This window comes from Emys orbicularis, chromosome 1 (genome assembly GCF_028017835.1).
Source record: "Emys orbicularis isolate rEmyOrb1 chromosome 1, rEmyOrb1.hap1, whole genome shotgun sequence".
NCBI lineage: Eukaryota > Metazoa > Chordata > Testudines > Emydidae > Emys > Emys orbicularis.
In genome coordinates this window covers 128441181-128463864 of record NC_088683.1, presented here as the reverse complement: position 1 = coordinate 128463864, position 22684 = coordinate 128441181, and the positions used below count along the sequence as shown (strand labels likewise).

Sequence of the window (22684 nt, the reverse complement as noted above, 5' to 3'; positions counted from 1 at the left end):
TTCTCTCTCTGCACTCAGAGAGAGACTGCTGAGCTTCTGGCTGCCCTGGCCTTTATAGGGCCAGCTGAGTCTGTTTGGGGCGTGGCCCCAGCTGCCGCCACTTCCCCCAATCAGCTCAGCCTAAAAACTGCTTTCTCCAGCCACAGCCCTCTCTGGACCTGAGCGGGGTTACCATCCCGCTACACAAACATTATAACAAGAATAATTTGTACTTAACTACAGTAGTCTCTCTCATGTGAGAATGTCAGTGTTTCACAGGCTTTAATTCTTCCTACCTTGTAGGCTAGATAATTTATTCCCATCTTACAAATGTGGAAACGGAGGCCCAAAGCGGTTGGGTGATTTGTCAGAGGTTACACAAGAAGTCTGGGAAAGTCAGCAGTTGAGAATCCAAAGAGCCTGAACTTCCAGTGCCTGGCTGATATCACAAGCTGCCAGGGGAAGATTGGCTCTGAACTCTTTCAACTACTATATACTGTATAATCATCTGAATTGAAAATCTCTTAATACTTGATTCTAGGGTCTCCCTTTGCTCAATCCCAGATGTTCCCAATGTTTGTTAACAGACTGTTTGCTTTGGGTAAAGTACAAAGGTGTTGCTCTATGAAACTGTAATGACTTTTGGAAAGGAAGCTGTCCTGTGCATTGGTGAAAGCTCTATTCAATTCTTATTGGAACATGGGGAGTTGAGAAGTCATCATTACTGTTTATCAGAGCCAGCTGGAATAAAAATTTCTGCTTAATTATGTTTAAGGTGATACTTCAGTTTTTCTTTCTTTCTTCACTAATGGCTCTGTCTTTTCTCTCCCATATACAATGAATTGGCCTATGAGCACCCCTATACTCCCATGTCCCATAACCCTGTGCCTCATTTTCTCTCTCCTGTCCTTTTCTGTTTCCTTCTTACCTTGTTTTTTACTCTTTTTTTGTTTTGTAGTCCTTTTTGTCTCTCTGGTTCCTTTCCTCAGTGGCTTCTCTTCCTCATTCTATCTCTCAGCAGAACGCTAAATGTTCCTTGGGTTGGCAGGAGGAACCATCAATGGTGATGCTGTGGTAACAAATCTTATGCAGCTTGGTGGCTCTATTGAGTTACCAAGAGGCCTGGGGAAAAAAGGGATAGCTTGCACACTGTTCCCTAGAGCCTTCTTCTTTAAGAGGCAGTGCACAAGCAGTAGCAGCTTTCAAGGATCTATCTACTTCTACTCACAGCTGCAGGAGCATTTTTGCAGTAGCAAGGTGGGACAGATCTGAGATTATGCAGTTTACTCTGCTGCTCTCATTTGATCCCTTTCACCCTGGATAAATTCTAGTGTTATGTAGGTTGGCAACACAGTCTGATTACCAGTGGAATAAATATGAAAATGTTTTATGAATAATTTAAATAGGAGAATTTTTTCCAGTTTATAATATCATTTCTTAATAGTAAGTGATGTTAAACATTATACATCCTAAATTATAAACACTTCTAGACACAGAAGCTGTTTTTGTTTATATTGGCTTAAGAACATAAGAATGGCCAGACTGCATCAGACCAATGGTCCATCTAGCCCAGCATCCTGTCTTCCGACGGTGTCTGGTGCCAGATGCTTCAGAGGGAATGAACAGAACAAGGCAATTTATTGAGTGATCCATCCCCTGTCATCCAGTCCCAGTTTCTGGCAGTCAGAGGTTTAGGGACATCCAGAGCATGGGGTAGCATCCCTGACCATCATGGCCAATAGCCAATGATGGACCTATCATCCAGGAGTTTATCTAATTCCTTTTTGAACCCAATTATACTTTTGGTCCTCACAGCTTCCCCTGGCAATGAGTTTCACAGGTTCACTGTGCCTTGTGTGAAGGTGTACTTCCTTATGTTTGTTTTAAATCTGCTGCCTATTGATTTAATTGGCTGACCCCTAGTTCTTGTGTTATGTGAAGAGGTAACACTCTCCACTCCATTCATGATTTTATAGACCTCTATCATATCCCCCCTTAGTCGCCTCTTTTCTAAGATGAACAGTCCCAATCTTTTTAATCTCGCCTCATATGGAAGCTGTTCCATACTCCTAATCATTTTTGTTGCCCTTCTCTGTACCTTTTCCAATTCTAATATACCTTTTTGAGATGGGGCAACCAGAACTGCACACAGTATGCAAGGGGTTGGTATACCACAGATTTATATAGTGGCATTATGATATGTTCTGTCTTATTACTTGTCCCTTTTCTAATGGTTCCTAACATTGTTTGTTTTTTGACTGCTGCTGCACATTGAGTAGATATTTTCAGAGAACAATCCATGATGACTCTAAGATCTCTTTCTTGAGTGATAACAGCTAATTTAGACCCAGTCATTTTGTCTGTATAGTTGGGATTATGTTTTCCAACGTGCATTACTTTGCATTTATCAGCATTGAATTTCATCTGCCATTTTGTTACCCAGTTTAGTGAGATCCCTTTATAACTCTTCACAGTCAGCTTTGGACTTAACTATTTTGAGTAATTTTGTATTGTCTGCAAACTTTGCCACTTCTTTGTTTCCAGCCACTTCTTTGTTTCCAGATCATTTATGGATATGTTAAATAGCACTGGTCGCCGTACAGATCCTTGAGGAATCCTATTATTTACCTCTCTCCGGTGTGAAAACTGACCATTTATTCCTACTCTTTCTTTCCTGTCTTTTAATCAGTTACTGATCCATGAGAGGACCTTCCATTACTATTCCTGTTATGCCTTGACTGCTTACTTTGCTTAAGAGGTTTTAATGAGAGAACTTGTCAAAGGCTTTCTGAAAGTTCAGGTACACTACATCTGCTGAATCACCCTTGTCCACATGTTTATTGACCCTCTCAAAGAATTCTAATAGATTGATGAGGCATGATTTCCCTTTCCAAAAGCTGTGTTGACTCTTTCCCAAGAAATCATATTCATCTACGTGTCTGATGCTTTTGTTCTTTACTGTAGTTTCAACCAATTTTGCCTGGCACTGAAGTTAGGCTTACTGGCCTATAATTACCAGGATCGCGTCTGGAATCTTTTTTTAAAAATTGGCATTACATTAGCTATCCTCCAGTCACTTGGTACAGAGGCTGATTTAAGTGATAGCTTACCTACCACAGTTAGTAGTTCTGCAATTTCATATTTGAATTCCTTCAGAACTCAAGCCAGAGTTTAAAGCACTCTTCCCCAGGAATTAAAACATATAAGATAAAATCTACAAAACTTTTATTCAGCACGTTTCCAGGGAACTGACTCTCTCAGAAGAACTCAAGACATTTTACCCAGTTATTTTGTAAGATACCAGGCCTGACTCTCATTAACACCAAAGCCCCTTTACACCCTTCTGGCAGTGGAAAGGGGCCTTAAAGTTGGCATAAATTATATTTACATTCTCTTTTGCACATTTGTTTTGCTATAGTGGTATAAAGGAACTGTAATATAAATTGAGACTCATGTCCACCATCTATATCAACCTGTTGTTTCTAACACCTATTTATATGACCCCTCCCACCTCACCAAACCTCCGTTAGAACCTGATGGATCCAAACCCAGTGAAATCAATTGGCATTTTTCAATTGATTTCACTGGGTGCTGTATTAGGCACCCAGTTAAAGTTTTTTTCTCTTAATTTTTTTTCCTCTTACTTTTTTTCTCTTACCAACTCTTGAGAGGCCAATTAAGTAAGACAACTCCCACCTGTTCATGCTCTCTGTATGTGTGTGTATATATCTCCCCTCAATATATGTTTCATTCTATGCATCCGAAGAAGTGGGCTGTAGCCCACGAAAGCTTATGCTCTAATAAATTTGTTAGTCTCTAAGGTGCCATAAGTACTCCTGTTCTTTTTGCGGATACAGACTAACACGGCTGCTACTCTGAAACCTACATTATCACTGTTATTACTATGGCCTTGATCCTACGGAAAGCTCTGCACGGATGCAAGGGGCTGCTGGCATAGAGTGCTTTACGCATCTGGCCCTATAAGTTCTTTACATAACAAATGTACAGGCATGAAGATAGAGCTATAGACAATGTTATGGTTTGCTAAAGTAAGAGACTTGTGCTATCTTGCCTTTATTCTCTCTCTCCTATTGGTCTCTGTCTTTTAAATGTGGACCTTGGCAGGTTGTTGCCAGTACCATGTGTTAGTTCATTTTATAATTATATTTTATATATATTCTAATGCCGAGGCTCCCCAGTCATGGGCCAGTACCCCATTGTGCTAGGCGCTGTATAAAGATAAAACAAAAATACAGCCGCTGCCCCCAAAGAGCTTACAATCTAGACAAGACAACAGAAGGATATAGATAGACAACAATCCTATGACTACTGAGATTGTGTGTGACTAAGAACATGTTACATTGAACCACGGTGCACAATTTTAAAATGATTTTCCTTTTGCTCTGTCAGGGCTCCTTAAATTGTGTCAGCACTTCCCAGTCTTTCAAGAATGTTCTTTATTAGCAGCACTCAAACCATCGTTGAAATCCCAAACCTATTCTTCAGATCATTTTGCCTCTCCCCAATATTAACTTTGGCCTTGTCAGTACCCCATTCAGCAGTCAATCAGTTTCAACAGTGTAGTGCACCAGTGTAAACCCTACGAGTGGACAAGAAAAGCCACCATTTATACTAGTTGAGTTTACCCTCATTTTAGTCCTACTCAGATTTGCACTCCTGCAGCGTTAAGGTTGCTGCCCACTGCCTGCTGAATCCCAAGTGTTGTTATAAAGCCTAGGAGCTCCAGTCAGGGCTCAGGACTCCATTGTGCTAGGCGCTGTACAAACACTGAAGAAAAAGACGGTCCCTGCCCCAAAGTGCTTGCAGTCTAAACCAAGTGTAGTCAAAGCCTTTGTTTGCCCAAGTTTTCAGAGAACCTGGGTGTTCTTCACATGCACAATGATCTGATAATGAATTATACAAAGGTTTTCAATTGGTTCTGAGAATGCTTCTCTCAAAACCATTAATGATCTGCTAATATATTTATTGTACCCAGTATTTCTGCTCACCTGACACAGTGACTCATTGCCATCACTAGAGATATTCAAGGCTACACTTGATATCCATCTATAAATCAATGATTGGGTATAAAACAGTCAATCCTGTCACAGCACAGAAGAAATGGGATAGAGGTTCCTTCTAGCCCAAATGATTCTGTGATTAATCTGAGCTTCAGTTATTGATACATATCGTGGGATATGTTTACAGTAAAATGTGAAAAGTTTAAAACGCAACTATAATAAAAGGAAAGTGCTATATTCTGAAAGTTCACATGGTTGGTATGAAACATTTCCTATATTGTGGGCAGTGCATGTTCTAATACATTTATAAGTGAAGCTTTTCATTATGTTGATGGATATTTGTGAATTTATAGATGGTTAGTAGTCACATCTTGCTGCAAAGCAACATCATTTTTAAGACTTGGACTTCCAGTCATAAGACATTGTAAACCAATTTCCAACTATTTTTCTATTATAGAGAAGAAATTCTTAATGGTTAACAGCGGAGGAGAATGGTCAATATAGAGGCAAAGTTTTTCTGTATTATAGCAAGATGAAAATTTGCTTCTGTTGGTAATAATTCATCACCCAAAGCAGTTCTCTCTTCAGTTGTGTTCATTCTGTCTCAAATTAAAGGTACAGCCAAAATAGAGGGCCATTGGAGATGGGAAATAAAAAATTATTTAATCACAGAGACACTTCTGTATGAGGAGAGAGTGTTTTTTTTTCCTTTGTATTTGAAAAGGAGACAAGAGAGGACAATATACTGATATATACAGCATGATAAATGGTGTGGAGCAGTGGTTCTCAAACTTTTGTACTGGTGACCCCTTTCACATAGCTAGCCTCTGAGTGTGATCCCCCCTTATAAATTAAAAACACTTTTTAATATATTTAATACTATTATAAATGCTGGAGGCAAAGCAGGGTTTGCGGTAGAGGCTGACAGCTCGCGACCCCCCATGTAGCCTGTTGAACTCATTTCCACAATATATCATTGAGGCCAGATCTTATTGCGCATAGGAAGATTTGAAATTTACTTGGGAATATGTTGGATTCTCCTTTATTTGAAGGCTTTAAATCAAGACTGGATAGCTTTCTAAAAGATATACTATAGCTCAAACAGCAAATATGGGCTTGCTCTAGAAATTACTAGATGAGGTTTTATGGCTGTTATGCAGGAGGTCAGTCTACATTATCACAATGGTCCCTTCTGGCCTTAAAATCTGTGTAAAACTATGAGTAATGAGAATATCCACAGTTGTATTAGGATAAAAAAATGCATAAGGGATCTAAACCCTTCTGCTTCGTGGCATAAAACAACCACTGATTGACGGATGGGGGAGAAATTTTCCCTATTGGCAGGTTACTCCATAATTGTCTACTGTGTAGTTACTTGCATCTTCCTCTGAAATATCTGCTTCTGACTGTTTTCAGAGACAGGGAACTGGACTAGATGGACCAATGAGCTGATCCAGTGTAGAAATTCCAAAGCTCCAGCCTAGGAGCAGAACAGCATTTTATTCAACTACAAAGTCATAGGAAATACGTTTTTCTGGTTGGGTTTTTGTTTGTTTTTTTCCCCATTCTCTTATTTTCTGATGCATCATTTAATATTTGTCATTTTTACTTTGTAAGTACATTCCCAGATTAAGAATAAATTCAATTTGTCCACTGGTTCTTGGCAATCTCAATGTACTGGATAAATTGCATACATATGAGTTGTTATTAGATAAAAAATGGAGGAATGAGGTTTGCAAATATCCTAATAGCCTAGCAATAAGCTATCCTTTTCAGACACAGATAGTGTAACATTTGTTCACACCTGTGTTACTGCTAGAATGGATTATTGCCCCTCTTTGGGGCTTTAAAATCTAAATAAATTAACAATCTGATAGCGTTGGCGCTTGTAGTTCCAAACTACATTCTGTAATGATCATTGCTAGTTTACAGCCTTGTTACATCAGCCACTTTGAGGAGGGTAGGTTTAGGTCTTATACTATGCCCACTATTTTTTTGTGGCTTAGTAGAGCACTGGACTTGGACTCAGGCGAATTGGGTTCTGTTCCCAGATCTGCTACTGTCCTGATGGATGATCTTTGGCAAGTCATTTCACCTCCCTGTGCCTCGGTTTCCCCATCAGTCAAATGAGGCTAATGATACTGACTTCCTTTGTAAAACGCTTTGAGATCTATTGATGAAAACTGCTACAAAAGAGCTATTTGCCATCTTCCATAGCAGCTCATCAGTTTTTAAAATTAGGTTCAAGTTTCTCATTCGGTAAAGGACTTGTACTATAACTTCATGAGTCTATTTGCTGTTGTCTCAATAACAACAAACGGTTTGCATTTAAGAAGACCTTTAAACATCTAACAAGACCTAAAGTACTTTATTGAATATATACCAGGGCTTGGCAACCTATGGCACACGTGCCAAAGATGGCAGGCAGCAGCGTGCCATTAAAAATCCTGCCCGGCCCGGCCCAGCCTGCTCTTCTCCGCCCTCCGCCCGCCTCCCTCCCACGGGGGCAGAAGCTTGGTCCTGCCTCTTCCCGCAGTGTGCTGGGTTCCTGCCCCTCCTCCTCCTCTCCGTCCCTCCCTCCCTGCCGGACGATCAGCTGATGGCCCTTGCGAGGGAGGGGATGGGGGAGGAGTGGAGTCAGGGTGCTTGCTGCTCCCGGCGGAGGCAGAGAAGAAGCGGGGGCAGGGCCTTGGGGAAGGGGGGGGTGGAATAGGGGCATATCCCCTCCAGCCCCCTGCCGTGAGCACCCCACGACCCCAGCCCACACCCCCAGCCCTCTGTCCTGAGCCCCCCACACACACACCCAGCCCTCTGTCCTGAGCCCTGCACCCCGCACACACCCCAGACCCCTGCCCTGAGCCCTGACCTCCCCCCCACACACCCAGCCCTCTGCCCTGAACCCCCTTCACACACACCCAGCCCTGAGCCCTGCACACACCCCAGGCCCCTGCCCTGAGCCCTGTACTCCCCTCACACACACCCAGCCCTCTGCTTGACTCCTTCACCCCACCCACAACCCCAGCCCTGACTCTGGCACCCCCACACATACCCAGGTCCCTCACACCACATGCCCTGACTCTTGCACCCCCCCACATACCCAGTCCCCCCCCCCCATGCACCCCCCCACATCCTGACTCTTGCAGCGCCCACATCTCCACCCCCACCCTGAGCAAACGGGAGCTCCTGCACTCCCCCCCACACAAACATTCCCACCTGCACCCCTTGCACCAAATGGGAGCTGCCCAGGTAAGCGGTCCACACCCAAATCTCCTGCCCCAACCCTGAGCCCCCTCCCTCATTCTAGCTCCTGGCCAGACCCTACATCCCAACCCCCAGCCTGCTCCTTCACCCCCAGCCCTGTGCTCAGTGCACTCCCACCCTCAGCTCAGTGCAGAGAGAGAGGAAGAGAATGGGCCAGAACCAGGGAGAAGGTAGGTACCCACTGTATATGGGCAGGACCAGGATCCCAGACCGGCAGCGGGCTGAGCGGGTCCGGCAGCTGGGATCCCAGCCAGCAGGAGCCGGCGGATGGAACCCCTGAGCGGCAGCGGGCTAAGCCGCTCAGCCCACTGCCGGTCTGGGGTCCCGGCCGCCAGCCCCGCATAGTCCGCTGCCGGTCTGGGGTTCTGGCTGCCGGACCCTTGCCAGCCGGGGTCCCGGCCGCAGGCCCCGCTCAGCCCGCTGCCGGCCTAGGTGAACAGAACCCCAGACCAGCAGCGGGCTGAGCGGGCCAGCAGCGTAAGATCAACATTTTAATTTAATTTTAAATTAAGCTTCTTAAACATTTTGAAAACCTTGTTTATTTTACAATACAACAATAGTTTAGTTATATAATATATAGACTTATAGAGAGAGACCTTTTAAAAACATTAAAATGCATTACCGGCACGTGAAACCTTAAATTAAAGTGAATAAATGAAGACTCGGCACACCGCTTCTGAAAGGTTGCCGATCCCTGATAGATACACTATATGAGTCATTTTGCCCAACATGGAGATGCAGCTGTCTCTGGGGTAGGAAAACATCAGTTATTTAACAGGACCAGGAGCACCACACAACAGCATATTGAAGAATAACTTATCCATTTGAAATCATGGGGGAAATTTAGAATGTAATTACCTACTTTGGAAAAGCAGCACTGTCCAAGGTATGCAGATTTTGTATCTGAACTTAACTGGGCAGTGCTGCTGTTCTAACTTTTTGGTGTCTCTGAAAAGCTCTCCAAAAAGACATGGACTGCTGGCAGAGTTGGCATTCATAAAACTTAGCTGAAGACTTGCTTATTTAAACTGGCTTTTTAACACCAAGTTATTTATGTGGTTATCAGCAAATGGCATTTTGGGTTATTATTTACAGAGAGACGCCCATTGGGATATGTTTGGAGGGTGGGTGTAAGTGGAGATGGTAAACCAGAGAACAGGAAATAAATCAGATGTCTTCTTTTTCTAGTTGGCTCGCCACAATAAAGCATTGCAGCAGATGCTGAAGCCAGGGTCTGATCCAGATGAAGGAGATGAAGCCTTGAAGTACTATGCCAATCACACAGCACAGATTGAGGTAAAGAATTGCTCACCAAAAGGGAAACTATTGTGGTCTGAGGCCAGTTTGCTTCCTACTAGAGCTTCTCCTTTCGATTTCTCCTGAAGAACAAAACATATTTAAATAGGGTAGCTTATTTTGAAAGGGAAAAAGCTGAGTAATATCATACTGGGAAAGGGAAAAAAGGCCTGGATATTCTTTAAAATTGGCTTGGTGTATTTCAAACAATTGTCCTACTGTTGCTCCCCTGTGGGATACGGAACATTTCTTGTTATGGAAATGATGACTGGGGATAGCAGCAGTGTCTTAGAGACAAGAATAGTAGCACGTCAGTCACATAAACCCTGCTTTTCAAGCTAAGGAGGTTTATGGATCAAATGAGAATTTTGGCTGTGGTTAAAAAGAAGTTTTTGAAATGGTGTGAAGATTCCGTGCAGTCTTTGCCTAACAGGATGAGGTGGGTCTGGTTCATCAGCTCCTTTCCATATTGTAAACAGCATTCACCTGTTGGATGGAAAAATATTTCATGACTTTGGCGGTAGCAGAAGGTGTAGAGTTCAAGGGTGGCAGCTTTAAGGGGACATGCCTGCGAGGTGCGCAGGGCTGTTATTTGGAAACTATGACTATCTGATGCAAATCTAGTTGATTAAGGGTGAGTAATTGCACGTAGACTCTCATGTCAAACCACATCCTTCTTGGGGTCTGGTTTATTAAAAGAAAATCACAGTTCAATGTCATCTTAAATGAAAGCCATACATTCCCCATTCTTCAAAGTTCTGTCAGCTCCTGCTGGGCTCACTAGCTCCTTCCCAAACCCAGTTTTTGCTCCTGGCATTTCCTAAAGCCTCTTCCTCTTCAGGCCTCTGCCCCTTGTGGCAGGAGGCATCAGCCAAGCCTGTGGAGAGCCCCTTCACAAATCCTCTCTCACCGTGGGTCTCATGCAGGTGTCTCGCTGTGGAGCATCGCGCTCACAACCCTCCTGCTCCTCTGGTTCTCTTTCCTGACTGTACTTAGGCTGCCCTTATATCCCCCCAGCTGGCCTAATTGCTAGTCCTAGGCCCCCATCACATGACCCTGGGACTGAGAGGTACAGGTGAGGTGTCACCCAGGACTCCCTTAAAGGGTCAGCTCACCCATGGACAGTGCTACAGTCATTGCGTGCGCGCACACACACACACACACACACACACACACAGTTTTGCTATCCTTGAGGTGAACATACATAAATATATTTCTCTTAAATATCAAACCATTTCAGAAGGGAGAAATAAGGCAATTTTTTGCAAAACAGCCACAGCTTTGGGGGCTTCCTGAAAGTGAGGATGTAAATGACTCTGAGCCCAACACTGCTTCTGTTGAAATAAGAGAGAGGTTTTCCAGAGCTCGGCTAATTGTGGAGTTCCGGATGTATATTCTCTCAGCTCAGCATACCCAGTTTGTTCAATTTGTAAGTCAAATGATGATTCTGTGATAGCGAGCTCTACAAAAAAACCTGGGATCTGAGATCCAATGTGTGTTTTCCGCCTATTACTACTTCACCAGTAATACAGGCTCCAGTCAGATTCAGCAAACAGTTTTAATGGAATGGAATCCAGCTCACTCTCAAGTAGCTCTGTTGATTCTGAAGAGCTAATAGTAGCAATATCTTGGGTTTTGTCAAGTAAAGGCAGGTAGGAACTGGCACTATCCGAGTAACAAGGTGCTCCTTTCGCATAGCCCCTTTCATGATTTACAACCTCATAGAGATGGGCTCAAGCTACAAAATTAAGTTCTTGATAAAATGCTAAACCCTTTAAAGTCTGAGAAAGTTTGGATGTTGAGTTTTGCTTTAGCTTATTATAAATATGGGGGCAGTTTGTAGGGCTCAGATTTAGAACATCCTCAAAGATTGGGGATACTTGGATCTAGATTTTTTTATTTGAGGCACACCTGTATAACCTCATTTTAAGGCAGGTTTTTGAAGGCAAAGACAATTTTAATATAAATTACTTATGTAAGTGTTTTTTAATATAGTGTGTTGGTGTAATTGAAATTTTTAAAATTAGTTCGAGACCAGTTTGTAAATAAAAGCAAACTCTGAGTCAGAAGGGAATCACAGTATGATTGAGAAGTCTCTGACCCTGAAAAAGACACAGAATAGAATCATAGAATATCAGGGTTGGAAGGGACCTCAGGAGGTCATCTAGTCCAACCCCCTGCTCAAAGCAGGACCAGTTCCCAACTAAATCATCCCAACCAGGGCTTTGTCAAGCCTAACCTTAAAAACCTCTAAGGAAGGAGATTCCACCACCTCCCTAAGTAACCCATTCCAGTGCTTCACCAACCTCCTAGTGAAAAAGTTTTTCCTAATATCCAACCTAAACCTCCCCCACTGCAACTTGAGACCATTACTCCTTGTTCTGTCATCAGGTACCACTGAGAACAGTCTAGATCCATCCTCTTTGGAACCCCCTTTCAGGTAGTTGAAAGCAGCTATCAAATCCCCCCTCATTCTTCTCTTCTTCAGACTAAACAATCCCAGTTCCCTCAGCCTCTCCTCATAAGTCATGTGCTCCAGCCCCCTAATCAGTTTTGTTGCCCTCCGCTGGACTCTTTCAAATTTTTCCACATCCTTCTTGTAGTGTGGGGCCCAAAACTGGACACACTACTCCAGATGAGGCCTCACCAATGTCGAATAGAGGGGAATGATCACGTCCCTCAATCTGCTGGCAATGCCCCTACTTACACAGCCCAAAATGCCGTTAGCCTTCTTGGCAACAAGGGCACACTGTTGACTCATATCCAGCTTCTCGTCCACTCTAACCCCTAGGTCCTTTTCTGCAGAACTGCTTCCTAGCCATTCGGTCCCTAGTCTGTAACAGTGAATGGGATTCTTCCGTCCTAAGTGCAGGACTCTGCACTTGTCCTTGTTGAACCTCATCAGGTTTCTTTTGACCCAATCCTCTAATTTGTCACATACATTTGTATTTACAGATTGTCCGTCATGATAGAACCATGGAACAAATAGTCTTCCCTGTCCCCAATATCTGTGAATTCCTCACTCGAGAATCCAAAAGTCGTGTATTTAATACAACTGAGAGAGATGAACAAGGGAGCAAAGTGAATGACTTTTTCCAACAGACAGAAGATCTGTACAATGAAATGAAGTGGCAGAAGAAAATTAGGAGTAAGTACTATCTATAGTTTCAAGGACTTTGTTTTAGAGCTGTAAGTCACCAAGCAAGTATTTTACGTTTTCATTTTTACTTGTTTCCAATCCCTTTGATATTACAAGAAAACATTTTCCGCACCCAAGATTGCAAGTCCCTGGAGATGCGCCACCTGCGAGAGAGAGAGATACATACACAAAGAAGAAATAATATGGAAAAGTGACTAATAAAATCATCTCTGGGCTCTCGAGACCAGAAATGAGTGGTGAAAACAGTAGAGTTGCACCCAATTATGCCAGATGGAATTTTGGCCCCTAATGTTTAACAAGAACATGTGTAGCTGTATACTTATACTTTCGAATATAATTCACTGAAAACATCTTTCACCTTGGGCCAGATCCTCAGCTGGTGTAAAACAATGTGGCTCCCATGAAGTTAGTGGAGCCCTGCCAGTTTTTATACCAGTCCTCTTTGCACTGAGTCATTATTTACTATTCCTGGAGAATGTTTTCTTAGTAATAGTACTTTGCATCCCAGCATCTTTTAAAGCAATTTACAGAAATTCAGCTGGATTAATTCCCAGCAGAACCCAGTCTGTGACTCCTTGGCCAAGGGGACATACCTACTCAAACTGTTTACAGCTCCCATTCCACTGGAGGGCACAACTCCAGCTGGCACAGGCAAGGAAGTGGGTGGCGCTAGTTTCAGAAGGGACATGGCTAGAACACAAAGGGTAAGCTGGCTGGTTCCATGGGTGTGTCTCCCAGAAACCCCGCACAGAACTTAGAGCTGCTCCACCAGGATGGAATTCATAGGGGAGGCAGAAGTGGTGCTACCATCTGACCTCCCGTAGGAGTGAAGTTGCTTCTAGCATCTCAGGAGGTGGCAGATGGCAGCCCTGTGCACCTTCCAGGGTAAATCCAGTCTTTTCACCAACTCCTGATAAGGAAGTGGGATATAGCTATAGATATCTAAGGATCTCTTCACCCACCATTAAAATGCAGATGCCTCAGAGGTAGAATACAGCAGCTCTTGAACAATTCACAGCAACATTACACAACTGATTAGGAAGGAAGTGAAGAATACCAGATATGGGCAGAACTGCAGGAGGATTTGGCTCGCCAGAGTGGAATGAATTAACTTGAAGCTTTTACCACCGCTAAAAACATGACTTTGGGTTGTAGTTTTTGTGAATTTAATTCTCAGGCTGTAGTTTCTATTTCAAAATAATTTTGCTCACAAAGTAGGACTGGGATCCCAGTTAAAAGAAACACCAACAAACAAACAAAAGCCCCTAACCATTGTCTGAGAGAGTGCAGACTTGGATTAGACCTCTGTAATGCTAAGCAAGCATAAATTAGGTTTTTTTTATCCAAAAGAGAAATTCCCACATTTCCTTTCATCTGTGGAATATTTAACAAGCCTTCCTATTATTTTGTTTGAAAATGCAATATACATTTTCAATCTATTGAATCTTTACCCCAGTGTCTGAGTTGCTATGTTATCGTACAATGCTGCATTGCTCGAAAGGAGAGGATGCCTCATGCAAAGGCTCCAGATCCTTAAAACCCAGAAGTTAACAGCCTAATTTTACCACAAGTGAAATCTTAATGTTTAGTCTGAGCTGACTCTAATTGTGGGTAATTAAAGCCAACCTTACTCTGAGACAAAAAGATCCAGTTTGAGGAGTTGTCTGTTTCTAGGAGTCAGCTATGTTCTTAGTCACTTTCAATAGTATGATAGCAAGTGAAGCCCAACAGCTGGCGGAAAGGTCCAGGAAGGTCAAGGGTGCCTTTTTCATGCGCACAGGAAATTCAGAGCACTCTAGGAGTCTTTTTATAATTTCCTAAGAAATACATAATCTTCAAATAGTTAAATGTCACATGTTTTAGAGATTTTTAAATACCATATATTAAGATATACTTCAAAAATGTTAATTCCAACCAGTACCGGATTTACCATGGCGCCAGGCCCACAGTCCAAAGGGGCCCCAGCCTGGCCCACTCTTCTCTGCCCTCTTCCCCCTGCTCTCTCCTGTGGGGGCAGAAGCTTTATGCTGCCGGCTCCTGCTACGGCAGGGCAGGCTCTGCCATGCCTCTTCCCCGGAGGGTGCTACGTTCTCTCCCCTCCCCCTCTCCCTGCCGCCGATCAGCTTTTGCAGGCAGGAGGGAGGGGGAAGAGCGGAGCCTCAGCATGCTTGCCGCTCAGGGGAGGAGGAGGAGAAGAGGCGGGGAAGGGGCTGGAATCGGGGCATACCCCCTCCAGCCCCCTGCCATGAGCACCCCCACGATCCCAGCCCACACCTCCAGCCCTCTGCCCACCCTGACCCCTGCACCGCCCACACTCCCCCAGCTCCCTGCCCTGACTCCTGCACCCGCTCACACCTCCCCAGCCCCCTGTCCTGCACCCCCCCCCACATACCCAGCCCCCCCACACCCCATGTCCTGACTCCTGCCCCCCCCCCCATATCCTCACCCCACCCCTCGCACCAAACAGGAGCTGCCCCAGGTAAGCGCTCCACATCCCAACCTCCTGCCCGAACCCTGAGCCCCCTCCATCATCCTAGCTCCTGGCCAGCCCCCGCACCCCAATGTTTTTTTACATTTTTTTTTTATAAAGCGCTCTTATCCTTATGCCTTTATTATTCTTTTGTTCCATTCTTTGTTTCTATGGGGAATTTGCCAATGCAATATCACTGTCTTCCTTTTAAACAAATAAAACTAAAACTTAATAATAATAATGATAAAAAGCAATGGCTGTTGAAAATAGCAACTCCAGTCCTAATAACCACTGGGAAGCATTTCTTGCTCAATTTATTCTACTTTTTCCTACAGCAAGTTACAGTGGATCAGTATATTTGATTTGGGAGAAATGAAGTAACAGCTGCCCAAATTGAGCTTGAGCACTCCTGAATTTTGAGGGTGTTCAAATCTGGAAGGCAGGTGCTGGATTCCCTTTCTGAATATTAGCTAAATCTGGAAAAGAAAAGTCAATTTCTGCTTCCATGGCTCAGAAGTGTAAATCCTCCTATGTGCCTGGTACTGTATCTAAAGCTGCCCAGTCTAGTAGAGCCTCCCCTCCCTTACTTTTCATTTTAAATTCTAGTGGGATCCACGTACCTGCCTTGCTAGGCTTCAGATAGAGAGGTGCAATGTCCATTTAGTCCACCCAATTCTTTCTTTGGGGGAGAGCCCAGGGCTGGGGCAGCAGGGGGGGCGGGAAGAGCCCAGGCTGGGGCGGCAGGAGGTGCAGGTGGGGGCCAGAGCTGGGGCAGCAAGGAGTGCGGGTGCAGGGGGGGGGAGAAGAGCCCAGGGCTGGGGTGGCAGGAGATGCGGATCGGGGGAGAGCCCAGGGCTGGGGCAGCAGGAGGTGCGGGTGGGGGCCAGAGCTGGGGCAGCAGGGGGTGTGGGTGCGGGGGGGGGGGGAGAAGAGCCCAGAGCTGGGGTGGCAGGAGATGTGGGTGGGGGGAAGAGCCCAGGGCTGGGGTGGCAGGAGGTATGTGGGGGGGAAGAGCCCAGGGCTGGGGCGGCAGGGGGTGTGGGTGGGGGCCAGGGCTGGGGTGGCAGGAGGTGTGTGGGGGGGGAAGAGCCCAGGGCTGGGGCAGCAGGGGGGTGCGGGTGGGGGGAGAACCCAGGGCTGGGGCAGCAGGGGGGTGCGGGTGGAGGCCAGAGCTGGGGCAGCAGGGGGTGTGGGTGGGGGAGAATCCAGGGCTGGGGCAACACAGGGGTGCGGGGGGAGCCCAGGGCTGAGGTGGGGGGCGGCCAAAAACCTAGAGCTGGCTCTGTTCCTACCATTGCAGCATGAGGTTTCAGTTCTACACTCCTTCCCCCTCCCTTTCCTGTTAATTGCGGCCGAGGGAATGCTGGGAAATGTAGTTCTTTCCCTGCTCCAGGGCTGGCTCTATAGGCAGGGAGCTAACCAAGGAACTGCAGCTCCCAGGGCTCCCTGTTGGTTCTCAGCTCCCATGCTGGATTCTTGCACCCCTGCAAATTTGCCGCCCCAAGCACCTGCTTGCTTTGCTGGTGCCTAGAGCCGGCCCTGCCCCTAAGTCCGCCCAGCAGGCTATTAATTGCTGGCAGTTCAGCTGTCCTTCCCACCACTGCCATGTGCTGCTCCTGCCCTCTGCCTTGGAGCTGTTTTTGGGAGTCTCCTGCTTGCTGTGCAAGGTTGGGGGTGGGGGGAAAGAGGGGTGCTAATGTCTGGGTGTCCCCCCTCTTTCTGGCCCCCTGCTATTTTACCCCACAGAGAAGTGGGGGACATGACAGGGCTCAGGACGGAGGCAGCTTGCTGGCAGCAGCTGCTATCTCAACTTGCTGGTCTACTTAAAAAGGCAGTGTACTTAGAGTGGGTCAGCGTACTTGAAGGGACAAATCACATCACACACACGCACGTACGTCTCCCCTCCCTCCATTCGTGTTGCCTTGTAGAGTGTGAGGCTACATTAACAACAATGTATTCACCCTTGAGGGCTCAGCCGAGTGCCAGTTCATCATTTGGCAGCAAGGCATTCCCTGGGAAATATCCCTCCCTCTCCCACCCTCTAACTTCACCACCTCAACCAAGCTTCACAATCATCATAGCTGTGAACAGTATTAAATTGTTTGTTTAAAACTTCTACTGTGTGTGTGTGTGTGTGTGTGTGTGTGTGTGTGTGTGTCTATCTGTAATCTTTTGTCTGGCAAAAAAAATTTCCCTGGAACCTAACACCCCCTCCCTCCCCAAATTACACTAATTCTTATGGGGAAATTGGATTTGCTTAACATTGTTTCGCTTAAAGTAGCATTTTTCAGGAACATAACTACAACGTTAAGCAAGGAGTTACTGTAGAACAGATCTATTTATTTAGGAGGGAGGACTTAGAAGCCTGAGCACTGCATGTAAAATACTAAGACTCCCTAGAACCTTATTGGCAGGGTTGAGCCTTCCCCTCTCCCTTAGGTAAATTGTGATTTTATGTGGTTTCAGTGGGTCATTTGACTGTTCTGTAAGGTCATAAAAAAACCCATTGCATTTTTGTAAGGGAGGGTCTGTGTTCCAGTATCTTTGACCAAAACATCCTCTTCCCTCTACTCCTGTGCAGCATACAGGGAGCCATTTGTCCACAGATTTCCCCTCTCCTTTCAGTGTCCAGTGACATGATTCCTTCACAAAAGGTCCAGGCCTCCAAACTTAACATAGGTAAAACTCTCATTAGTAAGCCCCAGAGGGTCGTAATTTAGAATAAAGAGTACTGGGATCCTTCTGGGTGGAAAAGTGCCATGTAAATAGACTATACTAGGACTATTAAACCTGTATTAAGTATTAATTTTTGAGTTCATTATGGATCCTGAATATTTATTTTTTACTTTACTGTTCTCCATTAAGCTGCCTTTCTTGTTTGCATGAAGCCGTTGCTCGTAAGCTCATGCATCTCCTTTTCATTTCTCCAATGCTGTTTTTCTCTCCTTCCTAGATAACCCAGCCCTGTTCTGGTTCTCCAGACACATCTCCCTCTGGGGGAGCATTTCCTTCAACCTGGCTGTATTCATCAATTTAGCAGTTGCTCTCTTCTACCCCTTTGGAGATGATGGAGATGAAGGCAAGTGATCCTTTTTTTTTCTTATACTAGTGAACATTTTCAGTTTTAAAGCAACACAAGCCATTACATCACTGCATCTTAAACAGCAATTCCTGTGAATCTCCTGCCTTGCAAAGCTCTTGAATAACATAATCAGCACAGTTAAGATTTTCAGAGTTCACTAGTCATTTTGGATACCCAGTTTGGGACACCTTAATGGGACCTGAATTTCAGAGGCAGGACGCTCAGCGCTTTCTGCAGATCAGGCTCTGATAAGATGTCTCAAGTTGGGCACCCAAAATCACAGGCACAGCTGAAAATCCTGTTAAATAGGCTTATTTTCTCCTGAACATTGTTGTATGATATAATATGAGTTGATTCTATGGTGTGTTTTTATATATTGTAGGAATCTCATGGGGAAAAAAATGTGCTGGAATTGTTAGACATAGTATTAATTGCTGCTATGGGTTTGGGCAGTTGCCAATGTGGTATTTGGTATCAGTCCCATGAAAAGGACAATATTGGTGACCAGAATTACAGAAAAAAACCTCTAGCAGTCATTTGGGTGCTATCACTAAATGAATATTAAGAAAAAAAAGAAATTTGCAATACTGGCAAAGGAATCACACAGTCATAAATTTGTGAAAAACATGAAACTTTTTTGTTCTCGCCTCAAATTTTTTGCAGAAATTCAAAGTTTTATTTAATCCTCTCTTGTGTCTTTGTATGTGTAATCTGGACTCTTTGCGAAACAAAAAAAAGCAACACTGCCATACATCAGAGAATATGTTTTAAAATATAAGCCTCGAATATAAGCCATGCCCCAGAGAATGGAAAGGTTTTCATTGATGTCAGAGGGTTTTGGATCTGGTCAATCATCTGCATCTCTTTGAAAACGTACGGAAATATTCAGTGGCCATTTAGGAGAGCATGATATGGAATGAAATGATTTTAAATGTGTTTCATTTGTCAGTTTTTGACTGCTGTGCTTATAAGGATAAAATAACACATCATTTGCAAATGATAGATTTAGTAGATAAAAAAAGCAATGATGTATTTAAAAGCAGTGATTTTTGCCTCTGCTTCATCATACATAAGAAATATATTGAATAATATATTCCATCAAATGACTACTGTAGACTTGTTTTTGTAGCCTAAACATGCTTAATGGGGATAAAGGGGACTGGATGACTCGAGATTGGTAACGGAATAGAGAGCCATTCACCTCTAGGTCATTGGTTCACATCCAGTCCAATTAGTAATGTGACTGAAAGTCACTTCCATCTGATGGCTCATGTGATTGGAGTGGGTGGAATCAGTCCAGGGTCTAGTGGATACATGTGCTCTTCCCAAACACCACTGCCATAATTGGCGCAAACAGATGGGTCTGGTTGGCAGACTCAACAGCGAGGCAAAGGATTAAAGTGGATTGGCAGGGAGACTGAACTGCCCTTTCACCCCCTGAGGTGGTCTCTGCAGGTTACAGCGCAGGCACATCAGCAGGGTTATGTAGGGAAGCTTTTAGAGCTGAGATTCCTCCTGTATACAGGGCCGGCTCTAGGCACCAGCAAAACAAGCTGGTGCTTGGGGCGGCACATTTTTAGGGGCGGCATGGCCGGCGCCAGAATGCCGCCCCTAAAAATGTGCCCCGGCCGCCCTAGCTCACCTCCGCTGCCGCTCGCGCGCCGCTACTTGCCATCCCTCCCAGGCTCTCAAGCCTGGGAGGGAGGGGGAGCAGCAGCGCGCAAATCAGCTGTTTCGCGCGCCGCGGCCGCTCAGGGTCTCCCCCTCCCTCCCAGGTTTGAGAGCCTGGGGGGAGGAGGCTGGGAAGGGGCGGAGTTGAGGCGGGGCCGGGGGTGGGGTAATTAAAAAACGGGGGGAGGCGGCCAAAATTGTTTTTGCCTTGGGCGGCAAAAATCCTAGAGCCGGCCCTGCCTGTATATACCTGCTCTGTACAGAGAAGATTTTAGTCTCCAATGCTCTCAATTTTCTAAAGTCTAAACTTGTTTCAAATGTATGTGTTCCAGACCATTAAAGAATAACAGAGAAGAAATAAAGAGTTAAAACTAAACCTTTTAAACTAAGACATATTTAGCTAATCTGAAAGTTTTACTCTGTAAAATCCTCTGGGCTGCAATCAGTAGGTATTAACACTTAGTTTGAACTACAAGCATGTCTAGTATTAGTTTAAGCAGCCCCAATAATCCAGTGGTTTCAGTGACAGTGCAGTTCACTTTTCTAAATCCCATCATTCCAGGCAATTGTAGATGTAATTAGAGATTTACTGACAATAAACATGGGTGTGGCCAAGCAGGAATAGTCATGAGACAGACTCCTTTCTCCCTCCTCCCCCTCCAAAGAAAACTAACTCTAGAGCCAGGGTTTATTTCACTCCCCCCCCCCCTTTCTCCTTGAGTAAATCAGCCCATAGCCATGTGTCTGAGGTGCTCGGGTTGATCTAATCAGCCTAAGAATGTTCTTTTAATTTACTTCTGCAATTCCAGCATCATATGATATAAATGAAACTGCTCTTCAGACAACGGCTCCTTGCCTCAACTGTGCATGTCTGCACGTGGTGTTACCAGTCCAAGTCCTGTTAAATTAAATTGATTGACCTGAACCGAGGAGGGGGGGGAATGACTTTTTTTAAAGAAATATTGAGGGCTTTGGACCTATCTTTTAATGAAGACCTCATGTCCAGTTTAAAGGTATATTCCAGATTTGTTAGTTTCCCATTCTAGTTGGTAACAAAATTATTTTACAGAGCTGGACTTGAACCAATTGCCAGCATATAAACACCTTATAGTCTGGAGAAAGTTTGGATGCACTCTGAATTTGGAGACCAGGGGCTGTCTCTGTTTTTTTCCTAATCCCAGTGATATTACTTAGCACTGGAGCTGTTGCCATTGTTTCTATTCTGAGTCTATTTTAACTGCCCTCTTCGCATTTCCCAGCCACCATCATTTCGCCTCACCCATGCTGGCTGTGCACTTGATAATGTGAAAAGTAAGTGTAGTATATTGACACAGTCCAAATATTTGACTATACTGTGTCATGGTAGGACATAATAGGATATTTCTGTATTTGTACAATCATTACACTAGAGCTAAGGTGCCCTAATGAGCTTTGCAAAAGAGAACTGATTGGCAGATCACTACAACAGACTGGCAAGTTGTCTCTTCCGAGCAATCCACAGATTTAATGAAGATTTTATTACCTACCCTTATTGGAGCTGTGTGAAATTAACCCTAATATGTTAACAGTATTTCCCACTATGATCATGCGAAGTTATGGTCAGAAATTATGTTGCATGATTCATTCACTTTGGTAGGTAAACTGGCCAAGGAACCAAGCTTTGCTCGGATTTGTTTCTTGACACATAACTGATTTTCCAAAAGGGTTGTGGAAGCAGAGACCGGGTTAACGTTTCCCTTTCTTCCCTCTCCAGGCACGCTTTCTCCATTGTTTTCAATCCTCCTTTGGATAGCAGTGGCAGTCTGTACAGCTATGTTGTTTTTCTTCTCCAAGCCTGTTGGTATCCGACCCTTTTTAGTGTCTGTAATTCTCAGGTCTATATATACAATAGGGCTTGGGCCTACGTTGATACTTCTCGGTGCTGCTAATGTAAGTACTTTAAAACTAGCATAATTTCCATTTCCATAGAAACAGGAATATTAAGGGCCACACTTTAAAAAAGCAAAGTCTGAGATCTGTGTACTGTTTCACATCTGCTTTTGCACACACATTTAGCACGACTGGGTTTATGATAGTTCTAATAAGTATCTGTTTAAGTTTCTGTTGAATCACAGCAGCTTTATGTTACATCAGAGCTGGGATGGGATTGGGTAGCTGCAACTAGTCCCCTGGCAGTCTCACTTGCCTTTCCCCCCAGCCCGCCTGCCCGCCCCAACATACCTGACCAAAGCTCAGGTGCAGTGAAGAATCTGGCCCTGTAGCTCTAACATTATAGTTCAGAAGTTTGATTGAATAATTTTGTAAAGGGTATTGTAACTAAAAATCGAGTTGCAAAAAAAAAAAAAAGACAGTCCCACAGCCACCAAATGTGGATTACAGTCCTATTGTTCATTTCATGGTGGCATTTCTACATACTGTAACGCTGGTTCAGTTCCAAATTCTTTGAAAAGATTTCCTTCTCTAATTGTTTTTTAATGTTTTATGACATGAAAGAAGCCCTAGCAACCTACCAATGACATAGAAATATATCACATAGTAACTAAGTACATTTTGCCGTGACCCCAGGGAACTGATCATTGTATAGATATACTTCATATATATACTGTTGCATCAGACAGGTATTGAAAGTACAAAGACCAAAAATGGCAAGTTGTTAGAGGCATACAGCTAAGAGGGACGATCAGCTTCTTAAGCTGAGCCAGGGGACTAAAAGAAAAGGGCAGGAATGCTATTAAAAATTCAGT

General features: G+C 44.4%; 1 protein-coding gene across 3 annotated transcripts in view; it reads left to right on the top strand.

Moving 5' to 3' along the window:
• The window catches only part of ITPR2 (inositol 1,4,5-trisphosphate receptor type 2), a 336580-nt gene that overhangs the window by 274869 nt on the left and 39027 nt on the right, over positions 1-22684 (top strand). For all 3 annotated transcript variants that reach the window (XM_065418887.1, XM_065418895.1, XM_065418878.1), the window contains 4 exons: positions 9450-9557; positions 12513-12705; positions 18141-18266; positions 21694-21869. In XM_065418887.1, the coding sequence (XP_065274959.1) occupies positions 9450-9557; positions 12513-12705; positions 18141-18266; positions 21694-21869 (603 nt within the window). The remainder of the gene's footprint in view (positions 1-9449; positions 9558-12512; positions 12706-18140; positions 18267-21693; positions 21870-22684) is intronic.